This window comes from Mesoplodon densirostris, chromosome 10, assembly GCF_025265405.1.
Source record: "Mesoplodon densirostris isolate mMesDen1 chromosome 10, mMesDen1 primary haplotype, whole genome shotgun sequence".
Classification (NCBI taxonomy): domain Eukaryota; kingdom Metazoa; phylum Chordata; class Mammalia; order Artiodactyla; family Ziphiidae; genus Mesoplodon; species Mesoplodon densirostris.
Window position 1 is genome coordinate 40297468 of NC_082670.1, and position 22218 is coordinate 40319685.

General features: G+C 58.8%; 1 protein-coding gene across 3 annotated transcripts in view; it reads left to right on the forward strand.

The window, feature by feature from the left end:
• Nucleotides 1-20050, forward strand: part of GRM4 (glutamate metabotropic receptor 4) — a 102082-nt gene extending 82032 nt beyond the window's left edge. For all 3 annotated transcript variants that reach the window (XM_060109691.1, XM_060109692.1, XM_060109693.1), the window contains 5 exons: nt 3725-3925; nt 4117-4253; nt 5786-6721; nt 13676-13922; nt 20001-20050. In XM_060109691.1, the coding sequence (XP_059965674.1) occupies nt 3725-3925; nt 4117-4253; nt 5786-6721; nt 13676-13922; nt 20001-20050 (1571 nt within the window). The remainder of the gene's footprint in view (nt 1-3724; nt 3926-4116; nt 4254-5785; nt 6722-13675; nt 13923-20000) is intronic.
• The last annotated feature ends 2168 nt before the right edge of the window (nt 20051-22218 follow it).

Here is a 22218-nt window from a genome sequence, read left to right on the forward strand (position 1 = left end):
TGGGTCTGAGGCCTTCCATGCAACCCTGCCACAGGCCCCTCTGTCACCCTTTGGGGACAGGATTGTCCCTTGCACTTCTCTCCTGGCTCTCAGAAGCTGTGATCAGAAGCCCTGAACAAGAGGGCAGGCTAGGGCTTCCCTGGTGGCGCAGTGGTTGAGAGTCTGCCTGCTGATGTAGGGGACACGGGTTCGTGCCCCGGTCCGGGAAGATCCCACATGCCGCGGAGTGGCTGGGGCCGTGAGCCATGGCCACTGAGCCTGCACGTCCGGAGCCTGTGCTCTGCAACGGGAGAGGCCACGGCGGTGAGAGGCCCGCGTACCACAAAAAAAAAAAAAAAAAAAAAAAAAGAGGGCAGGCTGCTGAGGCTGGAGAACTTGCCTCTCCTGTCCATCCATTTCTGTTTGTGCCGTGGCCTAGAGAAAGCTTTGCCTGTTAGCAAAGCTCTGCTGTCCCAGGAGCTCCGAGGCAGGCAGGGCTTAGAACTCTTTGTACCCTTGTGTTTAACAAACTTCTGCAGCACCTGGCAAGCATCAGGCCCCTCTTTATGACCCGTTGTGAATATAAACCGATTTATCCTCATAGGGACCCTATCCCGACCTACGAGGTAAGTACCATCATTATCCTCATTTTGCAGATGAGGAAACTGAAGCCCGATAGATGAGGTGGCAGGTCCAAGGTCACAGCTAGAGTACATGGTAGAGCTGGGGTTTCAGCCCAGACAGTCTTGTGTGAGTGAAGCGTAGTGGGTAGCCAGGGGCTTAGCTGAGCCCTGGGAGAGCCAGGTGAGTCCCCTTGAAGACTACCCTGTCTCCAGCCCCAAGGCCACGCCGTAAAAGCTGTGGGCTCTCTCTGGACCCAGCAGTGCCCCCAGAGCCAACTGGGCATCTGCCCCTAAACTGTCCAGTCTGTGTACTGGGGACCTTTGATCTCTGACCCTGAGGTTGGGGTACTGGAGTCAGTTTCTGACCTTGGTCACAGAGTCTTGGTGGCCAAGACAGGTATATGAGATGTGCCATCAGCTCCGTGGGAGCCCGGGGCAGCAGGGCACAGTGACCATGCATTGGCTAAAAATAGAGGAATCGGGCTTCCCTGGTGGTGCAGTGGTTGAGAGCCCACCTGCCAATGCAGGGGACATGGGTTCGTGCCCCGGTCCGGGAAGATCCTACATGCCGCGGAGCTGCTGGGCCCGTGAGCCGTGGCCGCTGAGCCTGAGCGTCCGGAGCCTGTGCTCCGCAACGGGAGAGGCCACAACAGTGAGAGGCCCGTGTACCACAAAAATAAATAAATAAATAAAAATAGAGGAATCTAGGGGGTGATCTGTGGGTCCCTGGGGCCTCAACCTGACCCCCCACATGACAGACATGGGAGACCCAGGCCCGTGGCCCATAGGGTGGGACACAGGTGCAGCCACTCACCCTGCTGGCCTCTGGGGAATTACTTCTGTAAGGTGCAGCACTGGCCCTCCAGCACGGAGGCGTGGGGGGTGTGTGTGTGTGTGTGTGTGTGTGTGTGTGTGTGTGTGTATGTGTGTATAAATTTCATTGTCCTGGCCTTGAGGGAGGAGGCTGCAGGCCATGCTGTATGCAGCGGCTGTGGGAGGGGAAGCTGGGGTTCCCTAGCGCTCTCCCTTCCTCTCCTCTGCCATCCTCCGGCCCCTGTGTCCTCACCTCAGAGCCCCTGCCCCATCCCCCACCCTTTCCTGCCCTCCCCCTGCAGTCAGGCTCTTACAATCTCTCAGGTGTAGTGTGGTGCACAGGCTGGAACTGGAGCACCTGGCAAATCCAGCTGTTTGTGGTCCTGGAATGCCAGTGAGCTTTTCTGTGCCTCAGTTTTTCCATCTCTATAATGGGGATAGTTACTCACCTCATAGCACTGTTCTGAGTATTCAATGACTTAATATACATAAAGAGCTTAGAAGAGTGCCTGACACAGAGTGGATGCTCCATAAAAGTTAGCAGTCCTTGGGACTTCCCTGGTGGTGCAGTGGTTAAGAATCCACCTGCCTTGGGGCTTCCCTGGTGGTGCAGTGGTTGAGAGTCTGCCTGCCGATGCAGGGGACACGGGTTCGTGCCCCGGTCTGGGAAGATCCCACATGCCACGGAGCGGCTAGGCCCGTGAGCCATGGCCGCTGAGCCTGCGCGTCCGGAGCCTGTGCTCTGCAACGGGAGAGGCCACAAGAGTGAGAGGCCCGCGTACCGCAAAAAAAAAGAATCCAATGCAGGGGACATGTGTTCGATTCCTGGTCTGGGAAGATCCCACATGCTGTGGAGCAACTAAGCCCGTGTGCCACAACTACTAAGCCTGTGAGCCACAACTACTGAGCCTGCATGCCACAACTACTGAAGCCCATGTGCCCTAGAGCCCACGTGCCACAACTGCTGAGCCCACACACCACAACTATTGAAGCCCGCGTGCTCTAGGGCCCGCCTGCTGCAACTACTGAGCCCACATGCTGCAACTACCAAAGCCCACGTGCGTAGAGCCCGTGCTCTGCAGCAAGAGAAGCCACCACAGTGAGAAGCCTGTGCACCGCCAGGAAGAGTAGCCCCTGCTCGCCACAACTAGAGAAAGCCCATGTGTAGCCACGAAGACCCAGTGCAGCCAAAAATAAATTAAAAATTAAAAAAAAAAAAATAAACAGGAGCAAGTTAAAAAAAAAAAGAAGTTAGCAGTCCTTATTCTTCATCATCATTATTACCCAGGGCCCAGGCCAGGAGCTCCTTCTCCTCCAGAAAGCCCTCCTGGCCTGCTCTGGCCCCGGGACCTCTGTAGCCCACCTTAGAAACCCTCTATTCTGACCACTTAAATATAATAACCATGTGGCTTAGTCAGCTACTCTGTGCCACGTGTTTTCTGTTATCTCATCTCATTTAAGCCTCACAGCACTTCTGTGAGGCAGGATGATGATCTTTTTACCAAGAGGACATCGAGACCTCAGGCAGCCAAAGAGTTTGCACAGGGCCCAGAGCAGAGGGGTTGGGTGTGCCCAGAGCCCAGGGGGTGAGGATGGGAGGTCACAGTGCCCTGGGGAGCCACTGCTGTTTGCAGTGAGAAGTGGGTGAGTGGGGTGGGTTCCCCATTTTGCAAAGCTCACTCACCGTGGCTAATGGCGGAGTGTCACTGGCATGGGGGAGGAGTGGATGGGGGTGATGGTGCCTTCTGGTGTCTGGGGCACCTGGAAGTCATTGAGGGCATCTGGTGTCCTGAATCTTGAGGGACCTGTGGCACGTCTCTCCCCCTCTCTGGGCCTCAGTTTCCCCACCCGTACCCTGTGCTGGGGCTACCCATGGGAGAGCTGCTGTAGGGCACCACTGCCCTCATCGACAGTCACAGCTCCTGCCTGTGTGAGGGCCAGCTGCTCCCGTGTTTGGTCCAAGCCAGGCTGGGGGAGGGCAGGCAAGCACCACGGCCACAGGGAGACCTGCAGGCTCACTGCCCTCCAAGGGTGATGGGGACAAGGGAGCCTTCCCTGGCTGTTCTGGGGCCTCAGGGCACAGGGTCCAGCGGTACAGTAGTGAGGGCAGCAGACCTTCAGGACCATCCCCCGGGCCCTCCACAAGACCATCTCCTGGGGTGATGGAACGAGCACTGGACCAGGGGCCTGGAGACCTAGGTGTGCCCAGGTGGGCTCTCGGGGCCCCAGGGGGCTGCTGTGGTTCCCACCATACACCTGTGAGGATGGTGGGCCTCATGGGCGCCCCCACTCTGAATATGTCGTTGCAGGCCGCGAGCGCATTGGGCAGGACTCAGCGTACGAGCAGGAGGGGAAGGTGCAGTTTGTGATTGACGCTGTGTACGCCATGGGCCATGCGCTGCACGCCATGCACCGTGACCTGTGTCCGGGCCGCGTGGGGCTCTGCCCACGCATGGACCCTGTGGACGGTACCCAGCTGCTCAAGTACATCCGCAGCGTCAATTTCTCAGGTGGGGGCACCACCCAACCCTGGGGAGGGGGTCCTGGGGCTCCATGGGGTGGGAGTGCACGGGGGTCTCTTCAGATGCTTCCAAGGGGTTCCATACAGAGGTGTCTCTGCCCTGGGCTCATGATCCTTCCTGACTCTGGGTGAAGGCTCAGCAAAGAAGCTGAGTGTGTGACCCCCCACGGGCCCCCGCAGGCATCGCGGGGAACCCTGTGACCTTCAATGAGAATGGAGACGCACCTGGGCGCTATGACATCTACCAGTACCAGCTGCACAACGGCTCTGCCGAGTACAAGGTCATCGGCTCCTGGACTGACCACCTGCACCTCAGAGTAAGCACCTGGCGGGAGGGCAGGGAGGGGTCCCGGGGGGCTAGGCGGCGGAGAGAGGCCACCCCAACCCCGGGAGGGGAGGCCAAGGGGGAGGCAGCCGCCGACTAGCCCTGCCCCCCCGGGTTTGCTGCTGCCAAGTTGGGGCTTCCTTCCATGCCCCACCCTAGACCTCAGAGGGCCCTGAGCCCCCCAACCCTGAAGCAGAAGAACAGGGTGGCTGGGCTTCTGCTGCTCTTCCTGCCCCTGCCCTTTCCCTTGGCCTGGGGTCTTCTTGCCTGCTGCCCCTTCGCAGGGCAAGAACTCTGGATAGATGAAGTCACGCTGGAGTTCAGGGGCTCAAAGTTTTGGGGGGGTTCGGTGGGGAGAGAGGTGAGGAAGGGGAGGGCTGCATCTGGACAGAGGAGGACGACGTCTTAAGGCAAAGAGCACAGCCTGCTGTTCTCTAAGCATGAACTCTCCTAAGAGCCACTTGTTTAGAGCTGATGCTTTGAATACGGCTCCCAAGTGTAGTCAGGCTCCCTTTGCCCAGTGCCTGGAGCTCTATGGGGCTCTGGCTTACTTTCCAGAACTTTGTGACACATTCAGTAGGGCGTGCCAGCTTCTATCGCCTCTTAGCTTGCAGCAGTTGTGTCTTCAGAGACATGTAACAGTGACTAGCACTCATTTAGAGCAAGATGCAAAGAAACGCTAACCTGTGGGCACACATTAGTGGTCCTCTGATTGAATCTTTATTCGTTGTTCTCTTCTGAACCCAAGTCCCTGTGCCGCCTGGAGGAGGCCCAGTGGGCTGAGCCATAGCACACTTCTTTTTTTTTTTTTTTTTTGCGGCACGCGGGCCTCTCACTGTTGTGGCCTCCCCCGTTGCGGAGCACAGGCTCCGGACGCGCAGGCTCCGGATGCGCAGGCCCAGCGGCCATGGCTCACGGGCCCAGCCGCTCCGCGGCATATGGGATCCTCCCAGACCGGGGCACGAACCCGTATCCCCTGCATCGGCAGGCGGACTCTCAACCACTTGCGCCACCAGGGAGGCCCCCATAGCACACTTCTTGAGGGTGCACAGGAGTCACCTGCGGGGTCTTGTTAAAACTCAGATTCTGTGTCAGTGGGTCTGGGGTGGACCAAAATTTTCCATTTCCAACAAGCTCCTGGGTGATGCTGATGTGGCCGGTCTGGGGACCACTTTGAATAGCAAGGCCTCATGGGGCTGGGAGTCGGACTGCTGGGTTCTCTCCACTCTGCCATGTGACCCTAGGTTGTCACTGCCGGTCTCTGGGCGTTTCTCCATACGACCCTTGGGAGTTTTGTTTTCGAGCAGGATCCCCCATGGTCAGCTGGGTCTGAATCCTGCCCTGGGGAGCTTATTTAAATGCAGCTGTTGGATTCAGCTGATCCTGGCAGGGCCCGGGCAGCTGGATTTTAGCCATCTAACTAAACTCACTAACTAAGTGATTCAAATTGGTGCCACCAGTGGGGCGGTCCAGGGCACTTGGCGGCGTGTCCTGAGGCCTTCTCCTCTGCACTGTTGTTGCCAGATAGAGCGGATGCACTGGCCAGGGAGCGGGCAGCAGCTGCCCCGCTCCATCTGCAGCCTGCCCTGTCAGCCAGGTGAGCGGAAGAAGTCGGTGAAGGGCATGCCCTGCTGCTGGCACTGCGAGCCCTGCACGGGGTACCAGTACCAGGTGGACCGCTACACCTGCAAGACATGTCCCTACGACATGCGACCCACAGAGAACCGCACGGGCTGCCAGCCCATCCCCATCATCAAGCTTGAGTGGGACTCACCCTGGGCCGTGCTGCCCCTCTTCCTGGCTGTGGTGGGCATCGCTGCCACGCTCTTCGTGGTGGTCACCTTCGTGCGCTACAACGACACGCCCATCGTCAAGGCCTCGGGCCGCGAGCTGAGTTACGTGCTGCTGGCGGGCATCTTCCTGTGCTATGCCACCACCTTCCTCATGATCGCCGAGCCCGACCTGGGTACCTGCTCTCTACGCCGGATCTTCCTGGGGCTCGGCATGAGCATCAGCTATGCGGCCCTCCTCACCAAGACCAACCGCATCTATCGCATCTTCGAGCAGGGCAAGCGGTCGGTCAGCGCCCCGCGCTTCATCAGCCCTGCCTCGCAGCTGGCCATAACCTTCAGCCTCATCTCCCTGCAGCTGCTGGGCATCTGCGTGTGGTTTGTAGTGGACCCCTCCCATTCGGTGGTGGACTTCCAGGACCAGCGGACGCTCGACCCCCGCTTCGCCAGGGGCGTGCTCAAGTGTGACATCTCGGACCTGTCGCTCATCTGCCTGCTGGGCTACAGCATGCTGCTCATGGTCACGTGCACCGTGTACGCCATCAAGACGCGCGGAGTGCCTGAGACCTTCAATGAGGCCAAGCCCATCGGCTTCACCATGTACACCACCTGCATCGTCTGGCTCGCCTTTATCCCCATCTTCTTTGGTACCTCGCAGTCGGCTGACAAGGTGAGTGGAAGGGGCTGGGGGTGGGTGAGGGCGGTAAGCAGGGGGCAGCCTCCTGGGGCTGGTTGGCCTCTCACCTTGCTCTGGAAGCACCTTCATTCCTGCCTCATTCTGTCTTCTGTCTCAGTTTTCTCTCCAGGTTCTGGGTTTCTCTCCTTTCTCTCTCCCTTTCTCTTTTCCTGCCTCCTCTCCCGTTTCTCTCCGTCCCTCACCACCTTCCGCTGCCTCATCTCTCTCCTTCCTGCTGCTTCCCACCCTCTCTCTACCCTCCGCCTCTCCTCTCTCTTTCCCTATCTCTCCATCCCTGCCTCTCCCGCCCCACCTTTTTCCCCTCCCCATCTCCTTCCCACCTTCCTCTCTCCTCTCTGCCAGCCTGGGATGCTGCCCCCGCTTTCGTTCTTTTTCTTGGCTGTGCCACGTGGCTTGTGGGATCTTAGTTCCCTGACCAGGGATCAAACCCCGGGCCCGCGGCAGTGAGAGCGTGGAGTCCTAACCACTGGACCGCCAGGGAATTCCCCATTCTTTTCTATACTCTCCCTTACCTCTCTCCCTACTCAGCCCATCCTTTCTGTCCACTCCTCTTTTCTTCCTCCTCTCTCCACCCTCTTCTCTGCCCTTGCAGGATCCCCATGGGTCACCGAGGTGGGTGATGTATTGGGTACTCGCTCCCTCTCTCCCTGGCCCCAAGCCACCCCGAAGGCCAGGTGGGGATACCTGGCAGCGTCAGCTGAGGGTCCACCCTCCACTGGCTGGAGCTGCTGATGAGCTGCCTCTTGCTGGCTTTGTCAGGCCATCCTGCCAGCCTGGCCTGAGGGTCTAGATACACCCCAAGGGCCCCATGGACTCTGCCCACATCACTGCCCCAGTGCTGCCTGGGTGCTGGGGGGTTTTATCTTGAAGGATTGGGAGTCCCTGAAGTCAGAGGCCAGAGATAGGGAGAATCAGAGGGACCGAGGACCCCAGCTCTGTGTCTAACTGTGGGATCCTGGGCAAGCCAGCTGGCCTCTCTGCTTCAGTTTCTTCATCAATAGATTGGGGCCATGACCCTTCCTCTGCAGTCCTTACAGGTGTAACAATCACACAACATGAGGAGCGTAAAAGCCGTTTACCCACCATAAGGAGGCTGGGGCTGGGAAGGAGGGTGGAGGGGACGAGGTCAAGGGGCAGACAGAGCAGATGATGTAGGACACCCAGAGGCTGTGGGAAGGATGTTGGCTTTTACCGGGAGTGAGAAGGGAGCCACTGTGGGGTTCTGAGCAGGGAGGGATGCGTTGGGACATAGGTTTAAAAGGATCCCTCTGGCTGCTGGGTGGAGCCCTGCTGGAGGTGGTTGTAATGATCCCGACAGGAGCTGCTGGCAGCAGGAGTGGTGAGGTGCGGGGGATTCCTGCTGTGTCGGGGTGGGGGGCTGGCTGGGTTTCCAATGGAGTGCATGTGGGATGAGAGGCTCAGAGGGGAGTCAGGATGACTCCACAGTCGTTGGTGTGAGCGATGGGAAGGAAGGAGTGTCTGCACTGGGGTGTGGGGGGTGTGGGCGGGGTAGAGATGGCAGTGGAGCCTATGGGGGCGGAGATCTGGAAGTCCTCTGGAGGTGCTGGGTTTGGGATGCCCATGAGAGGTCCAAGTGCAGCTGTTGAGTCAGCGGTTGACTATGTGAGTCTGGGGTTCAGGGACGAGGGCTGGGTTAGATCTGTACCTGGGGGAGTCGCCATCCTGTGGACAGCATTTAAAGAGTGAGCCTGGGTGTGAGCTCCTAGGGATGCTTGGCCTCAGTGAGGCGGCGGTCAAAGCAACCACGGATGGCTGCTTGTCTTGTGTTAGGCACTTCACCCGCTGGTCAGCAGACACCCCAACAGTGGGCTAGGGTAGACTCACCATCCCTGTTTACAGATGAGGACGTGGAGGCACAGAGAGGTGAAGTGACTTGTGTAAGGTCACACAGCCAGTAGGAGGCATGGCTGGACTACTTGAACCTACTGTGTCTAACTCAGGAGCCCCTCCCAAGCCCACACCACTCCCTGCCGCTCTGGGGCACCACTCCCCCTGGGCCTTCCTTGGTAGGTGCCCACCCCTTCTCCAGCAGCTCCTCAAGTGCAGGAGCTGCGCCCTCCACCCCAAATCCCTTGGGTCTGGTGCAGAGAGGCCTGTGGCCTGTCTTCCAGTGGTGACCCAGCAGGCTGGGGGTTCTGAGAAGCAGACCTTGAGGCTGGCGGTGAGCGCCCTGAGGTCTGAGACCAGACCTGGCTCCAGGCCACCCTGAAACTTGAGCCAAAGCCACTGCCACTGAGGAACAGCTCGCACGGTGGGCTGGGTCTCCACCCCCAGCAGGCCAGCGAGAGGCCTTCCCCTCTGAGGGCAGGTGCAGGCAGACGCCTGCACGCCCCGCAGCGCCCAGGGGGCCCATGGAGCCATCAGGGGAGGCCGCCCACGCCCCAGGAAGCTGGCAGCTTGAGACATTACCCTCAACAATCCCAGGAGGCCCCTTCCCTCGCCTCCTCAGGGTGTAAACATACACAGCCAGGTGGCCGACAGCATGGTGGTTCAGGCCCTTGCTCTGCCTTCCCATAACTTCCCCTGGGTGCCTACCAGCACGCTGCTCCCAGTGCGGTCCCTGTCATCCTGGTACCAGACCCTCCCACCTCCAGGCGCTGGGGCCCAGCCCCCCTCTCGGCACCCTCCCCCCATCTCTCCAGGCCACCCCACCTGCCTCTGATTTCTCCCTTTTTAGGAGGCTCCTCTCAATACAGATTATGAAAAGGAGCCTCTGAGATGATCTCCTCTGAGGCCCAGAGAGGGCGAGGGACCTGCCCAGGGTCGCAAAGCAGGCTGGCCCACACCAGCGTATGGTCCTGAGACCCAGCTCTGCCCCTGATGGCGTCAACATGGGATACGCCCCCTCCTTCTCTGGGCTTCTGAATGAGGCAAGGGTGGGGAGGGGAGCTCTGAAGTCCCTGCAGTTCAGACCACCAGGCTTCTTAGAGGCTCAGGCAACCCTGGGGCTCTATCTGTGCTGTGTCATGTCTGAGCTACAAACAGCCCCAATGACTGCCGGGTCCTGAGTGCTAGTGTGTGTGTGTGTGTGTGTGTGTGTGTGTGTAGATGGAGTGGAGTGGGGCTACTATGGGGAGTTGTGTTATGGGTACAGAAGTGTGTGTGTACAGAATGTGTGTGTGCCTTTTTGTGCACATTGAGCAGTGGGTGGGCAGTGTGTGTGTGTGTGTGTGTGTGTGTGCAGATTGAGTGGGGATGGACAGGTGTGCACTGACGATTCATGGCTGCTAGGGTGTATTTGGGAGTGCAGATTAAGTGTGCGTGCTCAGCAGTGTATGTGCAGATGTTTGTAGGTGTGTGTGTGCACAGGTGTATGTGTGTGTTCAAGTATGTGTGCAGGTGTGTTGAGTGCATCTGTGTGTGCGCACACGTGTGTGTACCCAGGTACATGAAGGGGTGTGTGTGTGAGAGCCCAGGTGTATCTGAGTCAGGTAGGAGTGTGCGGCTGTGAGTTCAGGTGTGTGTGTGTGTGAATGCAGAGTTGCATGGGTACATAAGTGTGGATTTGTGAGCACCTATGCTGCCCTGGTGTGTGCGCACGCGTACTTGCAACCCGCCTGTCCCTCAGGCTGCAGGTGGTGCCGAGTGAAGCTGTCCATGTTGCCCTGGTGAGCAGGTGACCGGATCTCCCATGTTGGCCTGGATTTCCAGGGCTCACCTGTGTAGCCGCGTGCCATTACCCTGAGCTGACCGGGGCATCGTCTCTCCACCGGTTGGGGTAACTGCTCAGCCAGGCTGGGGTGGGCCGTGGCCTCAGAGGCCGGCCAGGTTGTGGGGAAGGTCATTTGTCTGGTTTGTTAGACTGAGGATCTCAGGACCCACCAGGGTCAGCCTGGGCAGAAACACGAAGCAGGCGGACTCCTCCGTGCCCCCCACCAGACCGAGCACAAAACAGGCACTTCATTGTCCACCTCCACAGCAACTCCTTTCTTTGCCTTTTGCCCCACCCCAGGTGACCTCTGTCCTCTTCCATCAAAGCCAGCTCTGACAACCTCCTTCACTCTGGGGAGCAGTGACTCGTGAGGCTAAGGCAGGATTCCTTGCAGAGGACGGAGTGTAGCAAGGGCCTGACCAAAGTCAAAGAGGGGAGCAGGAAGGGTGACAGTTCAGGCTGGAGGATGGGTGGATGGGAGAGAAGGTGAAATCACATCCTGGAACAAGAGAGAAGGTAAAATCACATCCTGGAAGCCGCCTCTTACTCTGCATCCGTTTGAGACCTGCATCCATGCCTGGGCCCCATCCCTGTAGGCTAGAGGTTCCAGAGGACCGCTGCTTCTCTCACAGGGTTAACACACTACCACCTCCTGGTGAGGACATGCACCTTCACGCCGGGGGGGCCCCAGAACAATGCTGGAGCCAGTGGTGGGGTGAGAACTCCAGACCCTGGGGCAAGGAGAGGGGCTGGGGGTGCACAGCCCCACTTCTGTGCACAGGGCCAGCCGCCCCCAGCCTGGGCATGGCTAGAGGAGCCCCCAGGGCCCATGCTGGCGGGGAGGGGCCCCAGCAAATGGGGGGGGCAGCTTTGTCCAAGTTTGATCTCTTTACACCCCTCCTTGTATTTCGTGTGCAGAAAGGCTCCTAGGCTGAAAAACAGGTTAGAACAGAACACCGAGGCCTATGCTCGGGGCTGGCTCCATAGTTTTCAGGGACAGGAGCACAATGAAAACGAAGGCCCCTTGTTCAAAAATTATTCAGGATTCAAGGTGGCGGCCGCAAGGTGTTAAACCGAGTGTGCATGCCCATGGAGCGAACTCTGCCTATATTAGTGGAGGGGGCTCAGCATCCCTCAGTGAGTCAGGGCAGAGTGGAATCTGGAACCCAGCCCCCTGACCCCCATACAGGGCTGTGTCCACTGCAGGCCTCCCTCTGCCCAGAGAGGGTACTTGACCCCTGTCCCACCATCCCCATATTGGCCCAACCATACCTCCTTCCCATCAACAAGTTGGGGGCAAAAGACCTAAGACGGATATCTGCCCTGGAAATACACCCTTATACTCAAGAACCCCCAGTGCAAAAGGAGAGACACCCCTGCCCTCAGGAAACCCCCAGTCTAATGAGGGAGACACACCTTGTCCCCACAGGACCCCCAGTCAATAGTGAAGACCCAGATAACAAGCCTGTTCTTGCTTAGCCCAGATTTCCACTGTCTTCTCCAAGGGTCTGTTATGATATTCTGGAGACTGTCTCCCTTCACTCCTTCCGCCCTGGCCCCCAGTGCCATCCAGGGGGTGGGAGAGGTGGCCAGCACCCTCCTACTGGCTTGTCATGACCTCTCCCTGTCCACATGCTGGGCGGCAGCACCGTGCCTGTTGGTGAGAGTGTGGGTTGCGTGTGAGGACAGAGGGGTGTGTGCTCACTAGGGAACAAGCTCTCATTTCCCCAGGCCCGTGACATTTTCTGAATGGTGGCAAATGAAACAGCCTCTCTATACTCCCAGCCTCCTTCCCCCCGACCCTGCTCTGGTGCCCTGTAAGTTTCATGTGACCTCACAGTCTGCACTTGGGTAGCCTCACGGTTTGGGTGAGGTAGGTGCTATTATCCTATTGTGCTGTTGAGAAAACTGAGGGCCGGAGAGGGGATGAGACTTCCTCAGGGTCACACACCTCTCTCCTCTCAGACCCTAGAGCTTCTCCAGCCCCTCTCCCAAAGGAGACCCGGGGAAGGGTGGCTGGGATGAAGGCCTTCAGATCCAGGTCATGAGGTATTTATGAGAGGGGCGAGAGACGGGGAGGAATGTGAGAATGGGAGGACTTGGCCCCTCCTTTCGGGACACTTCCAGATGAGCTCAGGGCTCCTGTGACCTCAGGAGGCAAGTCCAGACCTCGGTCCCCCACTGCTGGGCTGGGTGCAAGGAGTGAAGGCTATCATGGGGGATTGGCTAGAGCTGAGAGTCAGGGAGAGCTTCCTGGAGGAGGTGGCACATTAGCCAGGCCCCAGGGGAGGGGCCCAGGCCCAGAAACGGCAGATCTGGGGGCAGAGCATTTCCTGCTTTCCCATACCCAGACCTGGGGGCCACAGCCTGGGCTTCCCCTGGCCCCACCCTGGCTGAGGGGGCCAGAGGGGCAGCTGAGGCCTGGAGGACCTGGAGGGAGGGAGGAGGTGGGGAGGGCATCCCAGGTGAGGGTGGTGGGAATTGTCGGGCCCTGCCTGGAAGGCCCCACTACTGAAAAATGGATTACCCGACACCCAGATTAATGGACTTTCATTTTGCTAAACATCTGTCAACGTTAGTGCTGGTGAGTGAGCGTGAAATGAGCTTTGACTGGGCTGGCATCAGTGGATCACGATCAGGCCACGACTCCTGTGCCAGCAGCCTGCTCTGCACAGGGTGGCATCTGGGGGGGCAGTCACTGAATGGGGGGCCTGGTCGAGGGGCTGTGCCATGGCCACTGGGAGTTACTACAAGGCACCGACAGATGTTCATCTCACTCCCAGCCCTGTGCAGGGGGCGCTGCCCCCAAGGAGGGTCAGCTGTCCCCTGAGGGCCCCTCCCCAGGGGCCTCTACCAAATAGCAGATAACAGTGGTGAACACTTCTGTGCACTGACCATGTGCCAAATATTATTTTACATGTTTTTGCCATTTATTAAGTCATTTCAAACTCACAACAGCCCTATGAGGAAAGGGCTAGAATTATCATGACCATATGATACCCGAGGAAACTGAGGCCCAAGGATGTGACTTGTCCCAGATCACACAGTGACAGTGGTGAGCCCAGCTGAATCCAGGGATTCTGGTCTAAAGTCCAAGCTCTATACCACAACTCCCTTCTGCCCGAAGCCAGCGGGACACAGGGCGGTCCCCGGGTTTGTCCCCAACTGTGTCTGTCTAGGGCGTGGGCGTCAGACAGGGCCCCCCAGAGGCCGGGGCGGAGCCCGCCCTGACACCGCCCCCGGCCCGCCCTCAGCTGTACATCCAGACGACGACGCTGACGGTCTCGGTGAGTCTGAGCGCCTCGGTGTCCCTGGGGATGCTCTACATGCCCAAGGTCTACATCATCCTCTTCCACCCGGAGCAGAACGTGCCCAAGCGCAAGCGCAGCCTCAAAGCCGTCGTCACCGCCGCCACCATGTCCAACAAGTTCACGCAGAAGGGCAGCTTCCGGCCCAATGGCGAGGCCAAGTCCGAGCTCTGCGAGAACCTGGAAGCTCCAGGTGAGTGTCTGGCCCCTCGCCTCTCCCTCTGGGCCCGCCCAGGCCCCGCCCCCTTCCTGGAGAAGGTCAGCCCCAACCCAAGTCTGGTCCAATGAGGGCACTGGGAGAGCCCTGAGGCCGCAGGTGAGCCGTCCTCACCCAGAGGAGAGGCCTGAGGCTCTAGCTTAGCCCCCTCTGCCCCACTCTGTCCAGGTAATGGGGTCTCTCCTCCCGCTCCACACACCCCCTGCTCCACTCTAGCCTCTCCTTTCCAGGGATCCCTGCCTACCTAGGGAGAGGCGGGGGAGAGGCGGGGGTGGGGTGGGGGTGGGGGGGTGTTGGGGGGGCCTCGGTTCAGACAGAGTGACCTGAGACTTCGGGATTTCTCTGCCCTAGAGTCCACATCTGGGCCTGTGCCCTTTCAGTCTCCCTGGGGAAGGGATTGTCTGGAGGGCCACTGCTCTGGGGCCCTTTGGTAACCTGGGAGCTGTGGCCCTGGTGCCAGAGCAGTTGAAACCCCTCGGCTTGGCTTTGCCCAGCCGCCCCCTGGCAGGGCCCTGAGAGATGGGGACTCAGGATACGGGCCCTGGGATGGGTAAGTGAGGGCTGGGGCCGGGAGGAGGGCCCGCAGAGCCGTGGTTCTCAGGGGGGTGTCCAAGGAAACCTCAGCTGTAGAGGGCTGTGCTTTGAGAGGGTTGGGGGAGGATGTGGGACCCTTAGCCTCTGAGGGGCAGACCCAAAGCCTGGGCAGGACTTGGTCCCTCAGTGGTTGAGGGGTGTGTGCCGGAGGGGGCAGGGCCACCATCTTTGCCTTCCTCCCTGTGCCCCCTGGAGCCGGCCCACGGTGTGATGAGAAGGGACAGAGAGGAGAGAGGGGCAGGGCATGTGAGGGGCAGGTTAGGCCTTGGGGGACCAGTAACAGTGGTGACCATCTCTTGAACCCCCACCGTGGGCCACGCCTGCCAGGAACCAGTTTTCATTTTCACAGCAACCTTGAAAGCAGTGAGTTTAATTATTTGCCGCTACAGGCTCAGAAAGGTGAGGGACTCACCCAGGCCACACAGCAGCAGGTGGTATCCCCGCTGCCTCTGAGCAGAGACCGAGGCGTCCGGCCTGTGGGCTGGGCCTCCATGGGCCTCACTTCTGGTTGCTCCCGGGTGGACAGGGTTGAGGGGTTGCTATGGTCACCCTGCCCCACTGCACACCTGACTCCCTCCCTGGACACCCTGAAAGTGTCCAAATGGTTAACATGGCAGCTCCTCCTGCCCGCCCCCCCCGCTCTCTGAGAGTCTTGGGTGGCTTCCGTTGGTGGGGGAGGAGGAGAAGAGCCCCTCTCCCCAGGAGAGTTTCAGATCCTGGTGGCACCTGGGGTTAGCACTCCGCTTTCTCCCTCGAGTACTGGGGGAAAGGCCAGATGTGGACGTTGTTGGTGGCAGCAGGAGGGACATTGGTGAGCATAGGCTCCAGAGAGGAGCCCCTTTGTCACCCACCAAGAGATCAGGAGAAACAGGAGACCTCCCCTCACAGGTGTGTTTGGACTGGGACAGCCCCTCTTACAGGCTCCCTGCGCTGGGGCTCTGGGTGAAGCATCTTCCATTCTCAACATCATTCCCACGTGTAGAAGGAATATCAGCTGTGGAAAGGAGGAAAGTAGCTTCCCACATCCAAACAGGATTTTTCACTTCCCAGAGCTCTCTCCCCTGTGAGTGATCTTCACAGCAGTCCTGTGAGGCCCGGATTGGGCTGGATCCCCAGCTGAGGCCCAGAGAGGGTGAGTGCCTCTCCTGAAGTCACATAGCAAGGTGGTGACTGGCTGGCCCCACCCAGTGTCTTTCCCTTGACCCTGACTTCATATGGCCTCCCTCTCTCTCTGTGCTGAGCAGTGTACCTGGCTTCCAGCACCCCCCCACTTTGATGGACACCCCTGATGACTCTGTTGGCCACACCCTCCACCAGATGACATCTGGTTCTCTCCAGTCCTGCTCTTCCTCCCAGAGCACCAGCTTCCCTATACCTACAGCCTGGGGCTCCCTTCAGATGCCAGGTGGGCCCTCTACTTGCGATGGGAAGGGGCAGTGTCTTTGTGGGCCTCCCCATCTCTGGCCTTTCTCATCCACGCAGATGTGCAGAAACCCCCACTGCCGCCCCTAAGCACGGACCCCTCGCCACTCCCTGCCCCAAGCTCCTGACTTATTTTTCCTCCTCCCCACGGAGGCTCGCCCTTGCTGGGTCCCATCCCTCCAGGCCCTACTCTGTTCCAGGGCTCATGAGACTGAGTGGGGCATCAGCCCTCTGGAGACCATGGGTATCTAACAGGAGGTAGCACCCTGACCCCAGAGGGTGGCCCTCATGGTGCTGTGACAGGCCAGAGGGGACCACAGGGACAGGGCTGTCACAGAGAGCGCTGATGTCACCTCATTGACACTGTTGCCTCTGCCTCTGCTCAGGCTGGTCACCTGGGGACAGGGGACAAGGAGGGGTGTGCAGGCATGGCGAGGGGAGACCCAGCCTTCCCAGCCCCTGCTTCCTGTGAGGGAAGGGTGAGAGCTGCCCCTCCCCATGGCCCCCTGCACTGAGGACCAGAGGCCAGTGCCCCTTGCCCCCACCATCTGAGCTTGGTGACAACAGGGGCCGTGGAGGCGCTGGGCAGGAGCTGGGTGATTAATTCTGGGAACAGCCAGATGGAGGGGGTGTGAGCGGGAGGTGCGGGGAGGTGTCACTCCCGTGGAGCAGGGACATTTTTCACTCTGTCCCTGGCAGGCCACGTATCTTTAAACAAACAACAGAATAAATAATTCAGGGACGCGATTGCAGGCAGATTAGGCAAGGAAACATGGGGCCGACAAATGGGGGCTGACAGCTCGTGCCTGCTGCTGCCCAGCTAATTGTTAGCAGAGGCGGTGGGGACTGAGAGCCAGCAGCCGGGGCCTGTCGTCGGGGAGGGATGGGTTGGGGCCCTCTGCCCACACCCTCCCCCTCCCCCCATGCTGAGGCTGCCCCTGGAGTGTCGCTGTCCCCATCCTGCCCTCATCACTATGGTTATTCAGCCCTGCCCCTTCGTCTACCATTTTGCAGGGTTTAGAGAGTATTTCTATCCATGCCGTGGCTGAGAGCAGCTAAGGATTTATGATCACCCCATCTTACATGAGGGAGTTGAGGCTCCGAGAGGTTCAGTTTGTTAGAAAGGCCGCGTGGCAGGTGCTGAGATCCCCTACACCAGTGAGGGCAGGGCTGGACCTCAAGTGTCCTGACTCTTGGCCAGAACTCTTCCTTTTGAGCCTCACAGCTCCTGGGGGCCCCGGGCAGAATCATTGCTCCCATTTTCCAGACGGTCAGACTGAGGCTCTGCTGAAGGACTCTGGGGCTCTTAGCTCCTAGCTGAGGGCCCAATGTGCTTCTAGGTTCTGAAACCTACAGATTGGGTTTTCTAGAGGAGGCAGCTCTGGTGTTTCAGGGAGAAGAGGGGCCCAGCTGTCCCTCACCTCCCCGCCACTTTCTCTCGTCCCTACCGCGCTCGGTGCCGCTACGGCCACCCTCAGGCTCCCGTTTCCCTGTAGTCAGTGGAGATTTTGCTGCTGCTGCTGCTGCTGCTGAGGTTTTCCTTCACCTCTGAGCCAGGAGCTGCTGACAGGTTTACAGGTTTAGAAACTCAATAATTATCAGTTCACCAAGGGGTGATGGAGCCCTGGGGAACTGATTCTCACCAGCCTGGTCTGCGGGCTCGTGATTCACAGAGCCAGCTGCCGGCTCTTTTTCTGGTGGTGGGGGAGAGAGTGGGGTGGAGAGGTGGGGGTGACCAAAGCCCCACAGGAAAAGAAGTCTAGGCACAAAGGGCTACTCCTCTCCTGCTACTGGCAGGGAGACCACAGCCTTGCAGGACAGGGGAGGAGCTGCTTGAAGTCACAGAGGGAGGCTGAGGCCCTGGTCTCCAGAGGCTGATCTGCGCTGGCCTCCCACCTTCCGCCTCCTTTTCAGCACCTTCTGCCACCCCCAGGTCCCAGCCTCCTGTCGCTCAGCTCTCTTCCCCTGGTGCCCCCCAGCCCAGGCCCCTCCTTAATGGTGCCCGGTCTGTGCTCCTTCTCCCCTCTTGGTCCTCCAGCATCCCGGAAGGACCTGGGCCATTTTAGAAATGAAGGTGGGCATTCTTCACAAACAGTAAGGCGCTGTGCTGTGTTCTTAATGTTGTCTTGTGCGTCGTGGGCACCATTTCCTTCCAGTAGACCTGTACAGGTGGCACCTAAAACGTGAAACTTCCCTGCCCAGTGATTGTTCATCTTCCGCTTGAGTATTTCTGCTGACAGGGAACATTTCAGCTCATCTACAGCACAAAGCAACCCACCCCGCTCTCAGCTCAGGCCAGGAGAGAGTTCCTCCTTTAGCTGAGCTGCACTCTGACCCTCATGCCTCCGCACTGGTCCCATGGTGTCCCCTCTGCTCATCCCACCCGGGCAACTTTGCTTCCTCCCACCCTCGGGGGAGGACCCCCTGAAAGGGTGACACAGCAGTCCTGCCTGTATGAGTGGGCTTCTAGTTACGCTGGTGTGACAGAGAGGCCCCAGGACAGAGTGGCTCAAGTCAGACAGATGTTTGTTTCTTTCTGATATCGTAGTGCATGGGGGACGGGCAGGTGCAGGGACCCGGATTACTTCCATTTTGTCATTTCATCAGCTCCAAGAGGGTTGTCCTCATCCTCATGGCCGAGGCTGGTTGACCTCAAATGTCTGTTCTGGCCCTGGAAGGGAAAAGAGAGGAAGTACAGGGGAAATAGTCTATTTTAATCACATGACATGGAAGCTGCACACAGGGCCTTGTCATTGACAAGTGTCCTTGACACTTGTCATTAGCAGGAATGTAGTCACACAGGGCCACGTGGGGCTGCAAGGGAGTCTGGGAAATGCGGTCCTTAACTTGGCAGTGAAAAATGGGGAAAGAGGGTTGGGGGTGGTCAGCGTGCAGCCCACCACACTGCTCCCCTCCATGTCACCTTCTCCAGGCAGACACCCCTGGCTGCACCTGGCAGATGTACCCTCTTTTCTGAGCTGTCAGGATCCTGATGGAGTCAAGGCAGTTTTATGGCCAAGGGCACCAGGGCTTTCCCCCGTCTAGTCTTCTCTCTCAGCCCCAGCAGACCAGCCTCAATTACTCTCACTGAGCTGTCCCCAGGCCACAGAGGGAGACCCTGAACCCTGGCAGGACAGGACAAAAACCAGGACCTGGCTGGACTGCTTACCCCTCTGGCCTCAGCCCCTCAATTGTCAAATGGGGGTGCTGCTTATCTGGCCTTCTTGTGAGGCTGCCGTGAGGCGTGAACACCGGCAGGGTGGAGGTGGGGGCACTCATGCTGCCCAGGGGAGCTGACGTTGTCACCTGGCTGTGGTGGGGAGGGGGGACACCCAGAGAGGCAACCCTGGTCCCAGTGGGGATGAGTAGGGGCCAGGGTGTTGGGTGCAGATAAGAGAGGCTCAAGACTGAGGCGAGTCAGGACACCCAGAAATGGGAAACGTGGCTGCACGGAGGCCTGAGGGGCCCTGGAGGACTTCCGTTTCCCTTGGGCATGGGGAGAGGGCCGAATCAGTCATACGCCTCATTTTCTAGCCTCGCAAGACCCCTCTCTGGTTCCATTATTTATCTCCTCTGTCCCCATTTTCCACTCACTTCCGCTAGGCTGCCATCTACGTATATTCTTCACACGTACTCTTCCAGAGTGTGTTGAACTTCTGAAAAACTCCCCCTTGATTATACTTGAAGACTGTATATCACAAATAAAAACGATTCTCTTAAAAGTGTGGTGGAGTCAGGAGGTGGCAGGGACTCCGTGTGGGGTGTGACACTCACAGAGGTTTGGGGTCGGCAGGCAGTGCTCCTAGAGGGACAAAGTGAAGAGGGAAGGGCCCTCCTGGCCAGCAGCCGAGGTGTGGGTGTGGGTGGGATGAGTCTGGGGGAAGCGATGCGAGGGGCGGGGTGGGACCGTGCTCCGGTCTGGCGATGCTCAGTTCAGGGGTCTGGACTTGATGCCGTGGGCAGGACCACACCCCTGCGGAAGGGGCATTGGAAGAAGACAGCCCCTGACTCCTTCTCCCCCCGTCTCTCTCCTTCCAGCGCTGGCCACCAAACAGACCTACGTCGCCTACACCAACCATGCAATCTAGCTAGGCCACCGGAGCTGCACAGGAGGAGGAGAACAGACCCTTGTGGATGGTGCATCAGGCCAGGCCCCCCCCCGCCACTGCAGGGGGGCCCAGCTGATGTCCTACCTGCCCGTGGGCACCCACGGACGTGGCTTGGTGCTGAAGATAGCACAGCCCCCAGTGGTCACTGCTGGGTTGCCTGGGCAAGCCGGGCTGGTGACAGGAGGAGGATGAGGGGCCGGGGAAGCTTCAGGCCACCCCAAGACCCTGTGTCCTGGACCAAAGCCCCTCCCAGCCCCAAACCACAGGAGGCCCCCGGCGCTGGTTTTCGCTCTCCCTCGTCTCTCTCCGTCCTATTGGTGACCTTCTCAGTCTGTCTCCATCCCTGTCTTTATTTTCTCTTCTCTCTTTGTATCGCCTGTTCTCTCTGTGTCTGTCTGCTTTTTCTGTATCTTCTTTCTTTCTGACTCTGCCTTTTCTCTGCCGTCTCCAGCTTTCTCCTGTCTTTTCTCTTGTGCTCCACCCGGTCTCTCCTCTTGTGCATTTTTGTTTCCTGTCCTCAGCCCCCTCCTCACCTTCATTTACATCCAACCTTTGCTCTCTCTCCCTGCCATCTTTTCCTAATTCACCAAATCTTACATGTCACAAAAGAGAAAAAAGGAAAAAAAGATCAAAACACAAAAAAGCCAAAACTAAAACAAATCTCGAGTGTCTTGCAAAGTGCTGCGTCCTCCTGGTGGCCTCTGTTTGTGTCCCCATGGCCCGCAGCTTGCCCGCCTACCCCCGCCTGTCTGCCATGTGTCCTGCCCGCTTGCCCCTCCTGCCGATGACACGGAGTTCAGTGCCTGGGTGTTTGGTGATGGTTATTGATGACAATGTGTAGCGCATGATTGTTTTTATACCAAGAACATTTCTAATAAAAGTAAACACATGCTTTTGCACCCTGGCTCCACATCCACTGAGGGTCCTGCGGTGGGACCCCCGGCTCAGCCTGAAGCTGGAGAGCCTGGAGTTAGAGGGAAGGAGGAAATGGCTGATAGGGACATAGGGCTTGGGGGCAGCGGAGGCTGCTCCCTGGGCTGGCATCGGGTGGGGTCTCGGAGAGTTCTTGGGCGGGGAGGGGCCGGGACACTGTGGGAGGTTCCAGACATCAGCCCCTGGTACTCCCCTAAGTAAGGGGGATGTTCCGTCCCTGTCTGTCCTGCAGCCCCTAAGGAGGGTACCATTTCTGCCCTGCCTCTCCTCTGGCTCACATCCCTCATTCCTGAGCCCCACCCCACCCCCCATCCCATAACCTGAGCCGCTCCTCCCCTTCCAGCCAAGAAACTCTCCTCTTGAGAAATCGCCTTCTGGGGCTCCCAGCATCCACAGCCCTCCCCTCCTGCCTGTCCTGTCTTCAGGTCACAGGTGCTGGGATGATGTGTGACTGTCTTGGTGATGAGTATGTGGTGCATGGCCAGGTGGGCCAGGTGCACAGCACAGGTTGTGTGTGTGTGTGTGCGACTTCCCCCAGCCCTGTGCGTGTCTGTTTTATCTGTGTGTGTGTGTGCTCCTGCACCTCCATATTCAAGCTTGTTTGTCTTGTGGGAGTGTCTGTCTGTTTAGGCGCACGTGGGTATGAGTCCACACCACACCCATGTCGTGAGGATGCCTGTCCTGGGCAAGTGTGAGAGTGTGTTCACAGCAGCTGGCGTCCGTGGCAGATTGGGAGCTAGGGAGCGTGAGCGGCTCAGGGGCTGGGCCCTGCCAGGGGTAAATTATAGAGCCAGCAACACAATGAGACCACAGGCAGCAGCTAGAGCCCGGGCTGCCTGTGCCGCCCCTTCCTGCCGCACCCCCAGGCCCATACCCCCTTCCACCTCCTCCACTACCTGACAGGGGGGCGGGGCTTGGAGGGACCCGGTGGGGCAGGAGGGGACTAGGTGTGGGAGCGTGTGAGAGGTGAGGCTGCAGCATTCAATCATGCCACGTGTCAGTGCCCCTCTGTCAGCCCATCTACTGGGGGGCGGGCTGCACTTGGGAGTCCGTTCTCCCCAAGGGTCTGTGTGATACACACTGCGTGTGTGTGCAGCGCCTACTGTACGCTCAGTAAATATGTGTGTAAGGGAAGGGGCAGGGAAGGAGGTCTCACACTGATCATCTTGCTTTCGAAGAATGTTCCCTGAGACTGCCACCCGGCATAGATTCTA